General features: G+C 41.8%; 3 protein-coding genes across 3 annotated transcripts; 1 reads left to right on the top strand and 2 right to left on the bottom strand.

Moving 5' to 3' along the window:
* Positions 1 to 2,990: 2,990 nt before the first annotated feature.
* cdc42ep5 (CDC42 effector protein (Rho GTPase binding) 5) lies at positions 2,991 to 6,507 on the top strand. Its single transcript, XM_042107849.1, has 2 exons — positions 2,991 to 3,144; positions 4,211 to 6,507. The coding sequence occupies exon 2, from the start codon at positions 4,216 to 4,218 to the stop codon at positions 5,134 to 5,136; it is 921 nt and encodes a 306-aa protein (XP_041963783.1). The 5' UTR covers positions 2,991 to 3,144; positions 4,211 to 4,215; the 3' UTR covers positions 5,137 to 6,507.
* Positions 6,508 to 8,889: 2,382 nt separating this feature from the next.
* On the bottom strand, positions 8,890 to 16,557 carry grwd1 (glutamate-rich WD repeat containing 1). Its single transcript, XM_042108022.1, has 7 exons — positions 16,262 to 16,557; positions 15,562 to 15,679; positions 12,290 to 12,455; positions 11,990 to 12,200; positions 11,731 to 11,876; positions 10,694 to 10,885; positions 8,890 to 9,511 (listed from the first exon to the last, which is right to left on the bottom strand). Exons 1-7 carry the CDS (start codon positions 16,473 to 16,475, stop codon positions 9,203 to 9,205), a joined length of 1,356 nt encoding a protein of 451 aa, XP_041963956.1. The 5' UTR covers positions 16,476 to 16,557; the 3' UTR covers positions 8,890 to 9,202.
* Positions 16,558 to 18,398: 1,841 nt separating this feature from the next.
* zgc:174888 (uncharacterized protein LOC558116 homolog) lies at positions 18,399 to 21,200 on the bottom strand. Its single transcript, XM_042108281.1, has 5 exons — positions 20,512 to 21,200; positions 20,200 to 20,318; positions 19,947 to 20,018; positions 19,579 to 19,710; positions 18,399 to 19,314 (listed from the first exon to the last, which is right to left on the bottom strand). Exons 1-5 carry the CDS (start codon positions 20,522 to 20,524, stop codon positions 18,946 to 18,948), a joined length of 705 nt encoding a protein of 234 aa, XP_041964215.1. The 5' UTR covers positions 20,525 to 21,200; the 3' UTR covers positions 18,399 to 18,945.
* Between the last annotated feature and the right edge of the window lie 105 nt (positions 21,201 to 21,305).

Raw genomic sequence — 21,305 nt, 5'->3', positions numbered from 1 at the left:
TGATTGGGGTCTTTAATAATGCAATCAGCTTTCCTCTTGCAGCGGGAAGTGTAAATGTCGTGGAGATCAGGTACGTTAGTGTCAATAATCCTGGCTGCTGACCTGACAACTCTTTGCAATTGTTTGCGGTCTTGGGAGGTTGTGTTCCCGTACCACACTGTGATGCAAAAAGAAAGAACGCTCTCAATGGTGCATCGGTAGAAGTTCTCAAGTGCTCTGGTACTTAGGCCAAACTTTTTAAGACGTCTCAGAAAATAAAGGCGTTGTTGTGCCTTCTTGAGGGTGCACTTGGTGTTTAGTGACCATGTTAAAGTGTCTGAGATGTTAACGCCTAGAAATCTGAAGCTATCAACTCTACAGATGTTCCGTTGATGGTAATAGGAGTGTGATCTGGCCTTCCTAAAGTCAACAATGATTTCCTTATTGACATTAAGGAAGAGGTTGTTATCATGGCACCACAGGGTAAGGTTTGCTACTTCCTTTCTGTAGGCCGTCTCGTCATTGTTGCTTATGAGGCCAACCAGAGTAGTGTCATCTGCAAACTTTATGATGGAATTTGAGTTATGGATAGCTACGCAGTCATGTGTAAACAGGCTGTAAAGTAAAGGACTGAGACAGGTGGATGACAGGGCCCCGGTCCTGAGCACTAAGGTGGATGAGAGTGCTTTGCCTATCCTTACAGCTTGGGTCTGCCCGTCAGAAAATCAAATAGCCAATTACAGGTGTGTGTTGATGTAAGCTGCAATCAGTCTCTCCAGGCACTTCATCACCACAGATGTTAAGGTGATGGGCCGGTAGTCGTAGGCAAGAAACAGAACTTTTCTTGGGCACTGGTATTATTGTTGTTATTAACCCTTTAGGTGAAGGCAACTTTTTGATTTTGCAGGGTTGAAACTTTGAAATCGTCCTTCCCACTAAATATCACGAGAGCTGTTGATCCAATGCTTCACTTCTGTCATTGAATTTTTCCTGTGCACATCCATCACAGTCTGGTTCAGGGCAACCACGGTACAGTATAAGAACAGGCTGCACCGTACAGTTACCCTGGAAATCCAGAGTTCTCGCAAGAGCACAATGGAATTGTCTCTGCGAGACACTCTGGCTATGATGCACGTTACTTTTACCCCTTGCATCCCGGGGAACCAATCAAATCGGCGTATCTGATATAGGCGGGCCAGAGGCGAGCTAAACCGATGACGACAGCGCTGCAACGTTGGAGGTCAGTCAACATTGGTCTAGTGTTATCCAATTGCGTGCAGTGAGATTTTCAAATGCATGCTTGGTGCCGCCCCTCAAGTTGGGCCATTACATTGTTCGTGGCCAGATCCTTAATCTTTCTAGATTACCAGGGTCTGGATTTTCCAGGCTACCGTACAGTAAGGAAAGCAGAAGAAAAAAAACTCCTCTGTCCATCTCCTTGGACATGTAGGAAGTGGACAGGGATCATCATTGAAGATTCCACACACACTGGCCACAACATTGTTCAACTCCTTTCTGCAGAACCTCTTTTACCAGAGCAACCATGCACAGGAACAGCTTTTCTCCTAAGGTGATCACCTTTAGGAATAGCTGACCAGTATGCCAAACTTGGTTATTGGACAGTTTACACTTGGCTTCATATAATCCACAAGTAGGCCTACCTGCACACACGTCATGCACAATCCACATTATGTTGCACTTGCCTTCCACATCACACTTGTAATTATATGTTGACTATATTGTTAGAGGGGCACCAATGGCCAGAACCTAATTCCTTGCATGTGTAAGTATAAGGGAGGTACTTGCTGAATAAAATCTGATACTGACAACTCTGATAAAAATGTATGATCTATGCAGGAAAAAGAAAACAAGTATGTCTCCCCCTTGTGGTCAAAGTCATCTGACTAGAATCCTATAAGCATTGCAAGAAACTTGCACTGAGCATGACAAGTACTTTAGATCTGAGCCCTTATGTGCTTTTTGTATTAAATCAAAAATAATACACAACTCCTTTCTCTGTTTCTTTGTTTTTATCCACATATTTAATGTATGGTTGAAACAGAGGGTCACACACACACACACTCACACACACACACACACCACACACACTAGTTTTTTGTTTTTTTGTCCCCACCCCCAATCCCCACATCAGCCTATTTCCTGTCCAAACTCTCACAGCTGTAAACCCACTTCCAGGATGTAGCCTATATGTTACAAATTCCTTCAACTAAAGTGTACAGATGGCATGTAGGGGAAATATTCACTGCAGAAATATACAAGAGAATGAACAAAAACAGAGAGAATAGTGAATGTGTGTGTGTGTAGGTAGGCTAAAAGAGATGGGAGGGGGGCTTAGGAATACTAAATGTTCACTTTCTGTCTTGGTGAGATCAAGTCTACACAGCATTCTTTTTCAGAAAGCTCTTTTATTTTATCATTCCAATTCAGATCATTCTTTTTGTAGCCAGACAACTAACTGACCCTTTCCCAGGCATCTGGGTTCTGAGCCTCAGTGGAATTGACCCATTTCCATCCTTTATCATTTTCTGAGGTCACCGGTATGCGTCAACAGTTTCCTGATGACTCATGCCAATTGAATAGAAAGCAGGATGAAGTCATGCATGGGTGCTGCTGAAATATGCGCTAATAATGAAGTAAGAATATTTGTTTGATTAATTTAAAAATAATAACAGTGTAGCATAGGCCTACCCAGTTGAACACGAAAACAATGTTGACAGACAACGTTTGACGTTTGCACTCCTGCAATTAAAAGCAGTAGGCTACACATTATTTTTTAGTGTAACAGAAAAGTGTGGCTAGACTCCTTTCTGAAGCATTAACAATTCTGCAATGGGTTCAGTTTCACAAAAATACAACTCTGTTATAGGCTTAATAACTCCAGTTAATTTGCCGTAGGCCTATTGTAGCTATTCATCAACATCTGTTGTCCGCGCTCGTAGCCTAGCCTACGTAGTGCTCTTTCCCTCACTCCCTAGTAAAGGCGCGTCACTTCCTTGCCCATCCCAGTGGGAGAAAAAGAAATATTAGAAAGGAGCAAACGACGCTTGGAAAGAGCGAGAAAAGAACGAAAAGATAGGGTGAGAAGGCCAGATGAAAAGGATAGAGTGGAGGGCGGAAGCGAATCACAAACATAAACACAGAAAAGTAAGTTTCTTTAAAATTCGGCTTTTGAGACATTCCTATCTCAAAGTTGGCCAAAGAGGTCAACTTCTTACAATATTTCATTTTCGACTGCTGTCTATTCGATGGGACAGTCTGTAAAATGTGGCCGATTCGTATAGATAAGACATGGGCGGTTATGGAAGAGGGAATATTCGAATAAGGATTGTTTCCTAAATTTAGTCCAAGTAAAAAAAAAAAAAAAAAAAAAACACGATATGTTTGTAAATAAGGTTTGCGTATTTTCTAAAACAGTCAACTCCACTGCGCAATTAACATGTTGGCAGCTGGAAGTAGTTTAAGGCTATTTGGAAAAGAAAATAGTAGCCTATCACTTTCTGAGTTAGTTTGGCTACTCCAGTTGTTGTCTCCGAGATACGATTATGTTTCCAGCTGTTGATTCTTTCAGGTAGCCAAAGGCTCGCTAAAATGGCGAAGTTAGTCTGCAGGCTAGTTTTGTTGTATTCAGGTCTGTAGGTCTTACACGATAACTTCTGTCTAAAGAAAGCATTACAGCAGAAAAAGTAAAAAAATAAAAATAAAAATAAAAATTCGAAAGTTTTGACAGACCCTGGCAGTTAAGAACCCTCATTTCCCTGTGCTTTATTGAAACCACACTCCTACTGATTTACCAGGTTATCACTGATTTAATAAAACATTAATGCATCGTTTTATTTTATAACGACAGACTGAGGAGCCCTTTCATAGTTCACTTGAAACTGTAGACGCTCATGCGCTATTCACCCTTGGGAGAGAGGATTCAGAAGTATGTGCTTGCGTTGCATGCATATGTTTCACTTACAAGTCTGAGCATGGCAGCATGGGCGGCGAACAGCGCAATTCGTTTCTCACACTTCTTGCGCAACACTTCTATCGTGTTTTTCATCTGTATGGTTTATGAGCGGTCAGCCTACAATATGTTATGAATGTAATCTGAACTCCTCTGAACTGAAAACATGTATCCTACAGGCCTACCTCATGTAAAATATTTGACTTTAGCTATGAAATGATAATCAACTTATCCTTCTCTCCCCTTCTCTTATGGACACAGCTACCATGCCTCTCCATAAGTCTTCAAGGGGGCGCTTGGACCCCACAATGATATCTGCCCCACTTGGGGATTTCCGCCACACCATGCACATTGGTCGGGGTGGCGATGCCTTTGGAGATACTTCCTTCCTGGCCACCCAAGGCAGCTCCTCAGCAGACTCAGCTCCAGGATCTACAGAGCCAACCGACTCAGAGGCATTTCTGAACCATGACTCATCCGATGGTAATTTTAACACCCCAGATTCATCTAAGTTGAATGAGTTACAGCACTCAGAGTCTGTGTCCTCATTTGATCTGGACCTGGATTTGGGGCCCTCCATCTTAGGGGATGTTCTGGGTGTGATGGATGGGTTGAGTTTGGACTCCAATTGGACTACAGACAAGGATGCAGAAGAAAAGGAGGTCTTCAGTCCCAGCCGTGGCACCCTGGAAATGGAAATGCCCGTAGAGTATTCTACCGTGAGTTCAAAGAACGAGGTGAACGAGAAGAAAAGGATGGAAGGTGCAAATGGGGAAGAAAATGGAGAGAGGGGTCTGGATCAGTTGAGCGACGGTAATGGATGGAAGGCCAAAGGCCTCAAGCCCAAAGTGAGGTTCAGCGAGAAGAGAGAGGAGATCGTTGACCAGTTGGTTAAAGGAGACAGCCAGGGGGTGGAGGGCGAGGAGACGGAGTGCCCCAGCCCCACAGAAGTGGAGCCTGAGATAGCTGCCATGGTGTCTGGAGAAGTAGAGCCGGCCAATCACAGAGCTGATTCCCCACCGAGTTCCACCTCGTCTCTCAGTTCCGAATATGAGGGAGTCGCTCCATTGGACAGAAGGAGGGAAAGCGAGCAGCACTCAGAGACAGATTCGGAAGAGGAAGGAGGGGTCGACGGACAGCGTGGCTACACATTTGAGGATGAGTTTGATGATGAAATTGGACTGTAGGAGTGAAAAGTTAGCATCTAATCAGAGAGGAGATAGAAGAGGGTCTCTGGTGGGTTGTCAATCATGTACAGTAAACTTGTCTGATCAACACATTGCAAGAAAGGGAGATTTAACCAAAGCTTAGTTGAAAGTTCTCTGACATCGTAGCAATAACACTTAGGAATCATAGTCACACTAAGTTTACAAACCAGTCTCTCCATAAACACAGACTGCATCTAAACAAACCAGATACATTTTTATGTTCAGGTCATTCCATTAGCTAAACATTAGATACAACAGCTGTTCTTAGTTCTCTTATGAGGAGATATGAATACAAAACTACCAGCTGTTTTTTTTTTTTTGAAAATTGTGAAACAGTACAATTTCTCAGAGGGCAGTTTTTGGGCACTTTAGCTTCTTTCAGTGAACTGGAAGTTTCATTATCAATGCTCAGTGGAAAATGCACGTGTAACACAATTAAAACCATTCCAACCAATAAAGATACCTTAATAGTATTATAGTCATAGCATTTAAACCAAAGGTTAGTCTTAAATACTAAAGAACAGAAAACACATAATAAACATGTATAGTTTTATAGTATTCTATATTGGTGCCTTGAAAGCTGTTGTTTTTAGTTTGTGTACTCCCATACTTTCTATTTTTGTACTGAAAGTGGCCTTGGTATATTGTATAAAGTGTGTGATGTGACAGAGTCCACCATTTAAAAGATGGACGCGGAGGTTGAAACTTTCACATAATAGCAGGAATTCTCTCTTGTGAATGCTGGAATGCTCTTGGGACAAACCTTTGGGGCACTAAGATAAACCTGTGTACATTCCTTGTGACTTACTTTGTCTTCTTCAAAACATGACCTTCATGGGTGAAATATGTTTTAATTGTACTGAAAAGTTATTTTTAGGTCAAACCTTGTTTAGAGAGCAGTACATATCATTTTGGAAACTGAACGGTTTACACAATTGAACACTCTGGTATGTATTGGCTCTGAAAGCGATCATTGTGTTCTATCCTGAATCATCACTTTTATGTGAATGTAGTGTCAAGCTGTACAGAGGCTTTTGTATGTCTGCAAACTCCCCCCAAAATCTGTACATGTTTAAAGATTAGCCATTTTTTAAGACAGTAAGACTGTTTAGCCAGGGGCCATAGTGTGAAGTCAGATCAGGGCGTTGATAACAATGTTAATATAAAATGTTATTTAATTTTTTTTTCCAGATCTGTTATATTGGCTAAATGGTGAGGCTGTTTTCTCTAAATCTGTATCAATGGCAAGTCTTGGTTTTGTCTAAAGCTATATTCTTGATAACTTACCTAAACTTGTGATCTAAGATTCGCTGGTTACATAAATAAATCTTTCTTGCTTCATAGCCATAACCATTTGTTTACATATCCATTTCATGCAGTTTAATGTGTGTTTGTATGTACTGAAGCACCACTCATCGTAATGGTTCTAAAATCTTTGATATGTCAGTTGAAATGGCACTTAAAGCAAAATGTATGATAGTATTTGTTATTATGAAGTTATACGCCTTTCATTCAAGCGTAAAGACAAATCCAGTCTCTGACTGCTGGCTGAGCAGTGCCATTTCCTCAGTGGTTTTGACACTTAACCTAAAATAACAGTCTACAAACAGTAAGGTGGCCATTGGTGAGACAATTGTGATGAATGGATGGTTGCATTGTGAAATTGAGAAAACTCCTACACTATGGTTAAAGTAACTGTATCCATGCATAATGTTTTAAGATACGGCTTCATTTTCTGAAAGTCACACAGACATAATAGTGAGTTTTATAAAAACGTTATACCAAATTGTTCTGAGTATGACAACAAGGGAGCTGAAAATGGATCCAATGGCAAATCACAACACATACCTCAGATTGACTCACAAACGATTGAGACAGCCTTCTGTGAAATATGCTAGGTCCATATCTAATCAAGAAAGCGGTTTCTTCATATTCTACAACTCGATTTAGTTTCCTCTTTTCTTATGACTATCCAATAAGAATGAAACTCTGCATATTTGTGCTAAGTCCCTGATTTGTTAGAGGATTTTAACTCTAAAAGAGTATCTTGAGCTCTCTTGGGCCCTGCTGGATTAGTGCTGGATGACATCATTGATAATAATTCGACAGGATCCTGGATTTTTGTGGTTTCCGAAGCTGGTGAGGCAGCTGTCAAGGCTTCAGGTCCAGGAGCGGATTTGTTATTTCTAATATGGAAAGTCTCTCCAACCATATCCATGCACAATATATACGACGCAATAGGAAATGTAAATACATATATATATATATATATATATTTTTTTTTTTTAGAGTCCAATTCAATTGTCCCATCTCCAATCACCACACTAAAAATGGAAAAGAAATAATGATCAACATCATTTAACATCTTTCCCAATGTTTCATTCGGCTGTTAGTCTATCTTTCAAGTATTCACATTCTAAAGCTGATGATACATAATAGGCAACTTTTTGAGCAATGTAATTGTTGGGCAATTTTCCTGAGTATTGTTGTTCTGGCATGATCTCATTGATATTGGGCAATATTGTTTTTTTCTGGAGAACTTTAATTAGGCAATTATCTTGATCATCCTGAACCCACGGAACCGGTTGTGGTTACCCAGCAACATTGCTAAAAAAAGCTGACCTATGTATCATCCCAAATCAAAAGAAAAATAAGCAGTCAAGCCTGAGTATTTCCAACTTGGAACTGCAGTAACTCTAGAAAAGGTGGTATCGGTAACTTGTGGGGATTCATCCTGTGTTCTATGGCTGGGAGTGCGTCAGAGCTTTGTGCATGCTAAATGATGTAACAGCGTAGTTGCCAAGTGCCAAGTATGCAATTTTGAGGGACAGGTTTTTTAGGGGTTAGTCAATAGTGAGTCTTTAAGGACATCTTATTCATTCCATATTTGTGTAGCAATGTACAGTCACTGACAAAAGTATTGACACCCCTGCCAATACTTTTGTCAGTGACTGTATGATGTTATGTGCAGGTCCAGGGACTATTATTAGAAACTTACTATAGCCAGTGAAGACAACACAAGATCTGTATGTCTATTGTGTGTGGACGGGCTAGTTTCCAACTCCGCACATGTCTGTTTGAGGGCAGGAAGGAATGCCAACGTCAATTACAATAACTTAACTTCAATAAGAACTTACACTTTTCACTACGACAGTTTGTGTTCTTGAGCTTTGTCAAGGAAGTGATTTGTTGTAAAAACGGCATCATTACTCACACACAGGATACATTTGGGGAACCAGTTTCATTCTCTGTCATGCTTTGGTTGTTAAGTCCTTGGTTCAGTGCATTTAGTGTAACACCACTGCATGTAAAAAAAAAAGCAAGTGTGAATTGATGCCAACTGTATGCCACATTGTGATACATGGCAGACACTTAAGGTGTTTACCTTAAAATAACTTCTGGCTCATTTTGATGGTACACTGACTTCTAATGGGGAGAATGGCATCCTTGTTAATGTCACTGCGCGCCCAGAATGCCTGCTATTGCAATGTGTATTTAACATTGGTATACCATGTAGGAACATGACCCTTCTCTTCAAATGTTGACACATTGGTTAATCCCCTGTAGAGTTCTTTTCCAATGTGCACTGTTGTCCACTAGCCCTGTAGCCGGAGAGTCTCAATTTCAATTGAGATAAGGTTTGGTGCTAACCAGCCCTACACTGTGACACTGAATTGTATACCCAGTATATTGAAAATTGACATCAAGGGATAAATACAATCTTACATTGCGTTGCTTTGAGACGAGAGTGAAAATTTTATTACAGTATACATAGATATACATTATATTTTGCACATGAACTGTACAAAAAAATCAGCTGTTGTGGGGACAGTCCAAGGGTTTAAAGCGGATTTCATGATGAATAAATGAAATAAAACCAACCAATGATGTAAGGTTAACAGTAACTGCACATAGTAAGCCATACAAGGGAAAGACGAGGAACACATAATGAGTCTCTCTCTCTCTCACACACACACACACACACACACACACACACTTTTCATCTTGCCCACTTGTGCATGCATACATAGACAGACACAGCCTCTCACACAGAGATAGTCCTGAACACATTGAAGCCTGACAGTGCTGTGGAGACGAGGGCCCCGGGTATCTGTGGGTGCCAGTGAATCTCCTTCACTTCAGACTGACCCTGGTGCAGGAACAGCAGCTGTGGTGGCAGATCCTTCACCCCCTCTGCACGTGCTCCCACGTCACATGACTCCACAGAGAGATCCCATTGGCTGACCACGTCGTCTGCCCCAGAGGCGGCGTAAACACTTGAGTCGACGGGGTTCCATTCCACTGAGGTAATGGGGGCACTGTGCTGTTTGAACGTAGCGACAGGTCGGCCACTCTGGAACACGGAGTGTGGAGTGAAGGGGAAAAACATAAACAGATGATATGAGAATTCGCAACAAACATCAGCAAAGGAAAGAAAGAATTGAGGGAAGATTACACTAGATATGAGGAGGAAAGACTGAGGCATTGCAGAAAGTGAAGAACAAACAGGTTGGAAAAAACAAACAATGTAGCATGATAAGACAATTTTCACATATTTCATTTGCCAAATAGGGGCACACCTGAAACTGACATTGCCTACATGCTGCAGCATGCACTATACTTGTTGTGGGTATAGTACTGATGGAATTGAGTTCCCATAGTCTTGATGTCAGGGAGAGAGGTCATCCCAGATGTAACGGCAGCAGGGCGAGAGCAAAAACCTCCTGCTAAAATGTTTTGCATATGACAGGGCAAACTGTTGTTATATTTATGTCTTGGCTTGTCTAATTTCAAATAGGAATATTACATTGCTGGACATGGTATTGGAGAAACATCCTTGAAAAATTAGTGACTAGGGGTACATCAGTATTACTGTTAGGGCGGTTTCATACCCATTTTGTTTAGCACCACAAGCTGAATCGATACAAATTTTGAGCTTGTGCCTGGGTTGGATATATACTCACACAACATGTAAAACTTGTACACAAAACTAAAGAAACCATTATATAACCATGTAAAACTTTTACACAAAACTACAGAAACCATTATATTACTCACATTATTCAGATTGTTGCTTCAATTTTGAAAGACGCTACAAACATAACAAACTGCTTTAGAGATCACCCCCACTAGGCAATCTTTGTCCATTTGCTTTGTTCCAAAACAGAGGGCAATTGCTGTGTTACATAAACCCAAATGAACCAACCTTTGGGAGGGAGCGCTTCACGATCCGATTCAACTGCTCCAAACAAGCCAGTTGTGAAAGCACACTTAAGCGCATCACACATCACATGCGACGCTTTCCGTCACTTGCCCACGCACAAGAGCGCCGCAATGTAGCATTCGGTAAACAATGGATTTTATTGAGTGGTGCCAACATAAATAGACCTGACTCACAATCTACACGGTGGCAGTGAAAGGGTTCGGCCATGGGGCGCGGAGTTGCATTTAAAACAAAGCAATGCCATGTCAGAGAGCAGAGTGTGTCACACTTCTGTCAGTGCTAGGGTGCAGGAGCCTTTGCACAGGTACCTACCTGGAACTGTCTCAGGTCCCATACTTTCAGATGTCCATCATCCCCTCCTGAAACCAAGAAGGGCTCAGTTCGGTTCCAACTGATGACGTTGACATCTGAAGAGTGTGCCTCATTTGCTGAGAGCATGGAGTTGGGAGGAGCCCTGGTGTCCCACACACGGATAGACTGATCCACAGAGCAGGAAGCAAAAACCTTGGAGGTGGGAAAGGAAGGTCACGGGACTCATTCGCATTTTTACACTTACAAAAGTGTGTCACCAAAGCCCAAATTCCTTCATAAATAATAACATGTTCCATCACATCACTCTTTCAAAACATGCAAACACTTTGCAGATGCAAAAAGCTAACAGATCTACTGAACAATATTTATTAACCTTTTACTATTTGATCTCATTGCCAGTTCTGTTCAAGATATTTAAAAAAAATATGCCTATGTATAAACACTGACGCGTAATACCAGACTGGTTCAACAGCTCTGATGATGTGTTTTGTAACATCCGTAACACCCCTGATGTTGTGCTTGTGGATACAGATAGAAAGGAGGTGCTAGTCCTGGAAATAGGTTGTGTTTATGATCTGTATATGGACATAGACTTTTTTTGAAAAAATGACTAAATACCAACCCCTCCTTGCAAAGATCAGTGACCTACACTATGCATGTAAGTTTGTGGCATTGATATTTGGCAGTCTGGGACATGTCCACAAACTGACTGTTAGTGGACTGAGACTGGCAGGGCTACAAAAAGGAAAGTCTAAACAGCTGGCAAAATTCTGCTCCATATCAGCTGTGATAGGCAGTCTTGCTGTGTGGCGTAAGCGATGCTTTATGTACCCTTGAATGTCAAAGCGGTGTCATCTCGGAGAATATTTGAATCCTTTCTGTAAAAAATTTGATTGGCGGATTCAAATAAAGAAATCAAATGTGTGTGTGTGGGCCCATTCTCACTTTTTCCAGAATTTCTGTAATGTTCTGGAGAAGCCCTTGAAACCCCTCATGTATAGGATTGACCTCTGGGTGAACCCCATGGGCAAGCTTACCGTAGCCTCTGTGGGCGACCACTGGAGGTCCTCCACAGATTTCGTGTGAGAGCTGAACGGCCGCTGGTCGATCTGCCAAGACGCGCCATCCTCCCGTGGCTCCCAGACATGAATGTTCTTTTTGCAGTCGCCGCTGATCAGGCGCCCTTTGATACAGAACAGAAGTGCCATTGAACGCTTGCAGAAGCACACGCCCCATTCATGTTTCGGCTGAATCTGCACGACTTCACAGATGGATGGGGAATAGACAGGCACTCACCCGGCACTTTGGGTGACCAGTCGATGGCAAAGCCCTCGGTCATGTGGCCCGAGAAACTGAAGAGAGGTGTGGCCTCCTTCTGCTGTTTTATGAACGCAGCCATGGCTGCAGAGCTGTGGACGGCCTCACACTGAGGTCGGAGGTCAAAGATCTCCACCTGACCTTTCTCAGACCAGACGGCAGCCAGTGACTGCTCCCCTCGCTTAGTCACCTGGTTGAAAATGGCAAAAGTGTCACCAGAGGACAGAGACAGCAAACAAGCTTTTCCTGAGAAGACCAAACAGAGATGTCAGCACTCACTCGAACTCTGTTGATGCCTCCATAATGTGGCATCATGGCCAGTTCCATCTGTGGCTTCTTGTCCTCATCCTCTTCATCATCTTCATCACTCTCTTCATCACTGCTGCCCTCCCCTTCCTTGGCCTTCTGTGTTCCGTACAGGTTGTACATCCGCATGACAATGAGTCTGGAAACAGGAAAAAAGGAAACCTGCTTTGAGTGGACATTTAAAGCTGCAGTTGGCAAGATTTTTTTGATCATATTCACTGAAATCGACACTATGCTCCGACAGAACAACATAAATCAGCCGGTTTTAGAAAAAAACCCGCACTTCTACCTCCACCTAGAGCCTGTTATTTGTTTTGCATAAATCCACAGCTCCCGGTTCTTCTTGTCCAATCAGAGCAGGGCTGTGTGAGATCTGACTGTCAATCACAGTCTGGTGCAGTCTGGTGCGCACTGACAAGCACAAACTCGATGAGAGGGTGCCCGGTGGTAGTGAGGGAGGGGCATGAGAGTTCAAAATTTTGGCTAGGTCCCCTCAATCTGTCAGACTTGCCAACTGCAGCTTTAAGGAAGATCCTCTCCCTTTATCCACCAGCCATGAAATACAGAGGAAAAACATACACTAGGGATGTCATGATGCACTGTGAATCGGTTAAAAATCAATACGAATGTGTGAAGATTACAACCAGTCGAGATAAAAAAAAAAAATCAATCACGATGCAATTTTTTAAGAGATTAAGGCGTAATCTGCTTTTGACTTCACTTGTTCGACATCAAATGTCAGTATGTGTTCAGTTGTTGGTTGGTTGTTCAAACTAGAGTGCGAACCACTCATAGTCTCTTCCTCACAATATTGGTTCTAACACACCTGGACTAAAAAAACCGTCATCTGAGAGCAACAATACTTCTTTGCCTTCTGGTTGTTCAGACAGAACGAGCACTCATCAATGTGCATTTTATGCCTTAAAGTAATTTTGGACTGTAACTAGATCATCTTTATATTTGCTAACCTGAGTAAGTTAGTGTTAATTGATGTAAATGAACAACAAAATACTTCCACACCGATGATTTCAGAGTAGCAAGAGGGGCTTAGATTTCGGTCGGTTTATTTTTTTTTTTTACTGGCTGCAGCATTAAGTTAGAGGAGTGTTGACGCTGCAGTTTAACACGTATGTGTGTTTTTGTGTCTTGGCATACATACTGGACGTGACATTACGGTGAGGCTACATCGTCGATTCTACCTTTGAGTTCGAAGTTCGAGATTGAGATGTAATTTCGATTGATTTCGACTTAAAATCGAAATCGTGACACCTCTTCTGACTTCTAGTCAGTCTCCGGAACGTGAACTCCTGTATACTGTAGCTCAAGCCATTGATATCTGCAATCAACCATTTCACTTTGATAATACATGATATTCTATGTAGACATATGCACCAAGAATAAACCAAATAGATCAAATGGATTTCAATAAAACTAGATGTACCGCAGAGCGGTACAAAATATGACCGCCGCCCAGTCCAGCACATTTTTTCCACAAAAATAAATCACGCTGAAAGGCCTATATGATTCTAACTGTCTCACTAAATTGCATTATCCACACTCAATTCTCACTGGTATCTGCTAGACAACAAGTACCAAAACATGATTAGTTCATAGATTTCACATGTAAAATTCATTTTATACAACCCCACCCCCATCTTGCCTGTTCATAATTCTGAGAAATTCTTGAATTGTGTGCATGTGTGCGTGTACGCGTTTATGTTTATGTGTGTGGGTGTGTGTGTGTGTGTGTGTGTGTGTGTGTGCGTGCTTATGTGTTTGCCTGCGTATGTGTGTTTGTGCATGTGCATGCATGCGTACATATGTCTACTGTGTGAGTATGTGTCATACATATGATTACTGTGAATGTATGTGTGTGTGTGTGTGTGTGTATCTGTTTATGCACATGTGTGCACATGGAATGGGTTAACATGACCCCTGGAGGCAAACATACGGAAAAAATTGGTCATCCTAGGCCCTACGGTTCTCAAGATATTCACAGAAAACTGTGTCTGCCCTACCCTCCTTTCGGGGGATCCAGTACAGCGGGGGGGCTACAGATCAAAACGAAAAACGATGGTTCCATGCTATCCATGTGGGGTTATATGCCCACCAAGTTTCGTGTACCCCGGTCTTTCAGTGTCCCGGGAATCCTTGTTGGTGTACGGTCACTAAATGTACACATGAATTATTTTATTGTAAGGCCCCCCATGAAAAAAAGTTCACAAAACTTGGCATGCATTCGGAGGGTGTCATAATGATCCTACACTTTCAATTTCGTGCAGTTTTGACCATGTCAGCCAGAGATATTGTGACGAAAACACCTAATTTTTTGCTTTTTAATTTTTAACTAGGTGGCGCTATACATGAAATAAGTGGTAATGGGATGGGTTGACATGCCCCCTTAAGACCAACATACAAAAAAAGGTGGACCTCCTAGGCCCTACGGTTCTCGAGATATTCACAGAAAACTGTCTCCGGCCACCTACAGGCCAGTTGGTGTATAGTAACAAATTAATTTATTGTGTGGCCCCGCATGAACGGAATTCCACGAAACTTGGCGTGCATTCAGAGGGTGTCATAATGATCCTACACTTCCAATGTCGTGCAGTTTTGACTATGTTAGGTCACAGATATGCGATAACACCTCATTTTTACTTTTTTGTGTTTAATCAGGTGGCGCTATACATGAAATTAGTGGTTATGGAATGGGTTGACATGGCCCCTTGAGATCAACATACAAAAAAAAAAATAGTCCGCCTAAACCTTACGGTTCTCGAGATATTCACAGAAAACGGTGTCTGCCCTACCCTCCTTTGGGGGGTGCAGTCCAGCGGGGGGGCTACAGATCAAAACGAAAAACGATGGTTCCATGCTATCCATGTGGGGTTACATGCCCACCAAGTTTCGTCTACCCCGGTCTTTCAGTGTCCCGGGAATCCTTGGACATGCGAAAAAAAAAAAAAGAAAAAAAAAATCTGACTAAACCTATATGACCGCCGCTTCGCTGCGCGGCGGTCATAATAACTTCATTATTTCCCTTTGCGCACATTATCAGTGACTTGCGAAAAGTACCTATCCATTGCTGGCATGCTGCTGCGGGCTGAACGAATACTTTTCAGTCATAATGTGTGTGCAGCTTATTCTGTAAATAAAAATTGTGAGAAAATCGTATGGTGAACTTAAAATGTATCATACCATCTGAAAAAAATAAATAAAAATAAAAATAAAAAAAGGTGGATCCATACCTGTTGCTGAGCGCAGTGTCAGCCTGTGTTCCAGCACAGAGAAGCATTGAAAGTGGAAACTCTTCCCTTCCATCTCCTTCTTCATCTCTCAAAACATCAAAACTTAGACAAGGTGCTCCTGCAGACAAAAAAATATATAATTAGCCTACGAACTGATCTACAAATCCCAACAGCAAAACAAACAAACAACTTGAAACCAGCTGGAATTCATTTCTAGTGTGCACATCGGGATCATGGAATCAATTGCACTACAATGCACACAACATGTCATACTTATTCTGAAATGCAAATGATAGTAACAAAGTTGTCTCTTAATTGCTTCCCAACCAGGCAGAGGAATGCTCACTGGGGCATTTACAGATGATTCGAGCTGTCAACCATGGAGGAATTTGTGGGCAGATTAATGTTTTGAGCGCTGCCAAAAATCGTCAGATGCATTCCTATGTTAATCGTCACATCTGTTCAGGAAAGCGTGTTTGCCAGTAAAGAGAATGCGGGGTATAGCTAGCAAGCTTGAGGTTAGCAAACCTCATGCTTAGTTAGATTAACAGACAGTGCGAAAATAATCTGATTTTGACTGTGAATGGGCTCAAACTGAAACATATAATATTCCCACTGACAGGCAATGGAAACGCAGCCTGAAAATCACTATCACCACCACTGTCTGTCTATCACCACCAAAAGTTGTATATCAACAAACCTGTCTGGCATTCGTGATACATGTGATAAGCTGATCGATCCATTTCTAGCTCTTCTCCGGGTTGTAGCGGCTGCAAACCGGGAACATACACTTTGGCTTCTCCTGTTCCATCATCCCTTTCTTCATCCATTTCGTCCTCGTCGCTGCCACTTGCTTCCATAGCTTCAACATCTCCATCTTCGCAAGGAAACGTGTCTTCCTCGGGCGCGGACATTTTGAGAGAACGCAACGCATGGAACTTCCACGGTTTGTCACGTGGTTACCAGCCGTGCATGCTTGCGTGAACTCTACTGACCCCTTGTGCCAAATCGGCACCATTTGGTAGGCTAAATGGGAACTGTACTGCGGAATAATTACAAAATCAAAGTCTGGGAGATGTTTCAAACTGAATAGTACATTCTTTTGAAAGGAACGAACGGTTTTGAAGAAATATAAAGATGAAATGGTTTAACAGGCATGCTATTTTTTTCATTTTAATCTGAAATGATCTACAGCCCCAACTGCCTGAGACCTTGGAGTCGCTTGAAATTCAATTGGGGTCACCTGAGATACTGGGTTCAAAGTACCACTCTCGACTGCACAACAGAGATGTTGGGGATGATTGGGGTCGCCAACATTTGTTGTTTTCTTAGGGTCACCTGCCAAAGAAAGTTGGGAAAACCCTGGCCTCAGAACTGGAAATCCCCCATCTAGGGATTGGGATTGACATATGCTAGAGTTATATAGAACGCTTAGAGCTAGAGAGAAACAGAATAGAGAGAATGATGTCTGCCTGTCATCTCATCAAAAGACACGATAGAGCCCCTATACAAACAAACTAGTGACCCTAAACGCACCAATAATTTATCCTTGAAACCAAAGACCACACTGTTTTCACCTTTGTCTTTTCACCATTTGGAGAAGGCCTTAGATCTGACAGTAAGGGTCAGGCATTATCTACTGTGATTGCCATTGGTCGCAAATACGTATGTTCTAGGATGTTCTGATACATACATGCAAACCTCTCCTTACATAAAATAACTTCACTACTTCAAGTGTTTTCTGAATAGGAATTATGCAGTTCTTATGCAGGAAATGCAATATTTTGGACATGAAAAAACTGCATTGCACTACATAGTACTATACTTTACTGCAGAAATGCAATATTTTGGACATGAAAATATTATATATATATATATATATATATATATATATATATAGATAGATAGATAGATAGATAGATAGATACTTTATTGATTGTACTGCACTGTACTGCAGTTATTTTTTGTAAGGGTCTTATTACTCAGACTAAGTGACACGAAAGCTTCTTCTGTCCCTGAGAGGACTGGTCTCGGCAGCACACTGGCCCTTATTTCCTGCATTCCGTTCCATGGTAAACAGCAGGCCATAAAGCCAGCCATATCTAAATAAGATGGGAAATGGCAGTTGTTTTTATAGCTTCAACGGTTTACAGCACAAAAGCCACCTGGTGTTAACAGTTGTACAATGAAAGCAACCAGATTAAAAGGTTTTAGATCTCGGCTACAATAATTGGAATGTCTGTGAAAGTCTTTAACTATACATTTTGTTACACAAACATCCAAAGATAAGAAGCAAAGGCGACTTCAAACTGGGCCGGTCTTCTCAGAATACTGCTGTGATATTTTTTTCAAAAAAAGACCCAAGCACTACACTATTTTTTTTCCCTTCGGGGGTGACAGTGCCTATATAGGCTGTACAGAGTGAGTTGCAGGGGAAAAAGTATTCCATTTGTCTGGTCACATTCCTGAGTGCTCCCGCTCTTGCAGCTGCATTGTGAAATGCAGGGTGAGGCAGTGGATGGAACAAAGAGATAGTGTTGGTAGTCATGTTGTTGTCCCATCTCTGTGAATCATGTCCACCAGGGACCATAGCACACACTGCCCCATGAGATAACAAGGCTGCATCGTGAACAGGTCACTTCATTTAAAAATATGAATTATGTTTATCTCTAATATGCTCTCAAATGGCATTAAATGATATTAGGCCTATATATTCTGTCATTTGCCTTAAAATGTTAGACACTTTACATTAGCATGGGAAATGTTAGATATACTTTTTCGAAATTACACATTTTCTGTAGTAATGTCTGTACAATACAATACAATAAGTGCTCTGATGAAGGTAATCTGTTCCCCATTTTTATTTACACGGTATATATACAAACATTCACAGGGTACATTTTGTGTGCTTTTATTAAAAACAAATAACCAAAATTCAAAACATTATGTATTGGCTACAATGCTTCAGATTTGTAAACAAAATAATAAGCAATAACAAAAGTCCTCAAAAAGGCTTTTCTGTTTCTGTTGGTGGTCAAAAGTAAGCTTACTGTAACATTTCACAACAGATATCATACATCCAACATGGAAAATATTTAATATGGCTTATTACATGGTGTTGTGTATGTAGTTACTTGAAGTGGTCTTTGATGGCATAATATCTGTCTTTTCCGATTTGCCCCAAAGTCTTGAAAATCACATCAACAGACTGGCATAGATGAAATGGTATTAGTTGATGGATGAAATAGCAAAGATTGACAGTCATTGTGAGAAAAGGCCCTTTTGCCTATCGAAGAGTAACAAACTCGCCATATTTTTGCTTTAAAAGCATTTTTGCATTTTATGTGCACATAAAGAGACAGACATACAACTTGTTTAAGCGTTCTACAAATCCAGTGCAATCCAGAGAAGGAAGAGACTCCATAGGACATGTCCGGGGAAGTGAAACAGAGCAGCTCCGACGTTGGTTGGAGCTGCTGTAATGCTCCATCTCCTACCTCTCTCCCCCTCTCTCTCGAGATCATGTAAAGGTCGGCTGCCAGCGTTCCCCTCGTTTCCTTTCAACACCACCATGTCCTCTTCTTCTTCGTCTTCCTGGTCAGGGGCTGCTGTGGGGAACATACAGCCACTCACACTGGATGGGCATTCGAGTTCCTCCCACCTCGAAAGAACAGCAGCAGTGAAGGAAAGCAGCTCATCGGGGGAGGAGGGCACCAGTGGGAAGATGGAGAGATCTGGCATTTCCTGGATTTTCTGAGGAAGTAAGAGTAAGACTTTACACACAATTTTTTTTTTTAAATGTTTGACATTTTTAATTCGCATTGAGGAAATGTAATTGTCATTTTCTGACTATTAAGGTGACTGACAGAACTATTCCCAAGAAGTTGGTGCGATATTTACACAATCTTATCACCTGGAAATGAGTGATGTGATTAGTGTATGAGTAGAACAGTAGCCCCCCCCCCCCCCCCCCCCCCCACACACACACACACACAAAGTAAAAAAAAAATTACATACCCCTTCAGTAATCTTTTTCAGGACTTTTATTAGATGATCTATGAACTTATATCTGTAATTCTCTTCATGAAGGTGTTTAAGCAGCCGGGACCAGGAATCACATAGAAGAAATGCAGCAGGGTATACACAGCACTGGTAGTTCACACATGGTGAGAGAGAAACAGAGAGATTGTGTGAGTGAGGGCCATTGTAATTTGAAATAACAAAATATATTATTATACTCAGGAGAATGTACAGTAGCCTAGGCTAATTGTCAGCGAGTTATGCTAAAGGAAAACACTGTAGGCTAATTTTAAGTATCTGCAGCAATTAATAGATAGATTATAGCTAAACAAAGCAGCCATTGCGCAAACAATAGTGAGCCTTACCGGTTTGTCGTTGCAGAGCAGACTCGTGTTATAGCGGTGTGAAACATAATAGTTGGTTGGGAAAACGTGTCGCTGCAAAGAAATCGCAAATGTCAAATGCAGCATTACTTAACCGCGTGTAGGCGCAGTTGGCGACGAATATCAATTGTCTACCTGACGACACCTGCAATTGTTTTAGTGACGGTAGGCTATAGCCTACGTTAACAAAAATGGTGTACAAAAATCTTTCATAATTTACTTAAAATGAACTTACAAATTCAGTAGGTTGGTTTGCTTTGATGTCCTTCAGTAAACTTCTGACCTCCGACTCTATAGGGTCAGGGTCTTGGCACCCATATACTCGAACTATCAGTGTGGATAAAAGTAGAAGCACTGAAAGGAAGACAGAGAGAGTTGGGTGATACACAATGACTCTTTTAACAGCTTTTTATTTACCAAGCCTTGAAAATAGGTCACCATGCTGTTTTGTATAAAATCAAGCAGTATTTACATCTTTCAGATATAGGTCACAAAATACTAGGTTGGATTCAGTTCAATTCTATCTAGTCAAAACAATACCACTTACCTGTTGGTGACATTCTTTTATCTACTGATATATGGGCTATGCTCCATGTCTATGGGTTGAGTCCTTCAGTTTTGTGCAAGAACAGCAGACTCCGTCTGAACTAATAGACAGCCGCAGGTTTCCTTTCAGTGGTTTCCTTGATGTAAATGTGTGTGAGCGCAGAGCTGTGCTCCTTCTACAGGTCTGTCAAGGCCACACACACACTTTCTTCTGCCCGGTCCAAATGACAGCTCCTGGTACTTCTTGTAACTCAGGGGGCTTTCCAAGCCTGTGTGGACTTTCCTCACTCCAGGACTGAAAGGACATGAAGGGATCCTGCTGCAGCAGGACCTTTCTCTTTCTGTTTTCCTTTTTCTCTCACACACATTCTCCTTTCCCTTCTCTCTCGAATGCCTCCCACCCTGTTTTCTTTCTCAGAGCCTTCAAATTGAATCAAGTCTTCTTGCACTGTTGCTGGCCACACGGCTTAATAAGCAGGAACGTAACCTGGTATACTTTGCATAGTCCATGAAGATCTTGACTTGGTTTCAAGGCAACTTGCGTGCGCAAAGTGAAAGTCCTCACTAAGTCAGATCTCTTTCCAGCAGCGCTCTTTAAGTCTGAGCCCCTCCTACAACCCTCATTATTAGCACACACACTCTCTCTCCCCCCCCCCCTCTCTCACACACACACACACACACCGTCCAAGCCTGGAAGAGGCTTAGTCATGCACTTTGGCCGTGTGTTTTTAATTTTACCCTGAAAGCATTCTGTCTGTCGCCGTCTCCCTCCATCCAATGACTCATCGTCTTCCT

This window comes from Alosa sapidissima, chromosome 10 (genome assembly GCF_018492685.1).
Source record: "Alosa sapidissima isolate fAloSap1 chromosome 10, fAloSap1.pri, whole genome shotgun sequence".
Classification (NCBI taxonomy): domain Eukaryota; kingdom Metazoa; phylum Chordata; class Actinopteri; order Clupeiformes; family Clupeidae; genus Alosa; species Alosa sapidissima.
This window is presented reverse-complemented; position numbering and strand designations above follow the sequence as displayed.

What these genes read in the sequence shown, in the direction of transcription:
- cdc42ep5 (XM_042107849.1), top strand. Translation starts at nt 4,216, where the DNA reads ATGCCTCTCCATAAGTCTTCAAGGGGGCGCTTGGACCCCACAATGATA.
- grwd1 (XM_042108022.1), bottom strand. Translation starts at nt 16,475, where the DNA reads ATGTCCGCGCCCGAGGAAGACACGTTTCCTTGCGAAGATGGAGATGTT. An exon ending in GTATCACGAATGCCAGACAG is followed by an intron (nt 15,680 to 16,261) that starts GTTTGTTGATAT and finishes TTTTGTCTGCAG; the next exon opens with GAGCACCTTGTCTAAGTTTT. An exon ending in GACACTGCGCTCAGCAACAG is followed by an intron (nt 12,456 to 15,561) that starts GTATGGATCCAC and finishes TCCTGTTTCCAG; the next exon opens with ACTCATTGTCATGCGGATGT.
- zgc:174888 (XM_042108281.1), bottom strand. An exon ending in CAAACCAACCTACTGAATTT is followed by an intron (nt 20,019 to 20,199) that starts GTAAGTTCATTT and finishes ATTTCTTTGCAG; the next exon opens with CGACACGTTTTCCCAACCAA. An exon ending in TGAAAAAGATTACTGAAGGG is followed by an intron (nt 19,315 to 19,578) that starts GTATGTAATTTT and finishes TTACTTCCTCAG; the next exon opens with AAAATCCAGGAAATGCCAGA.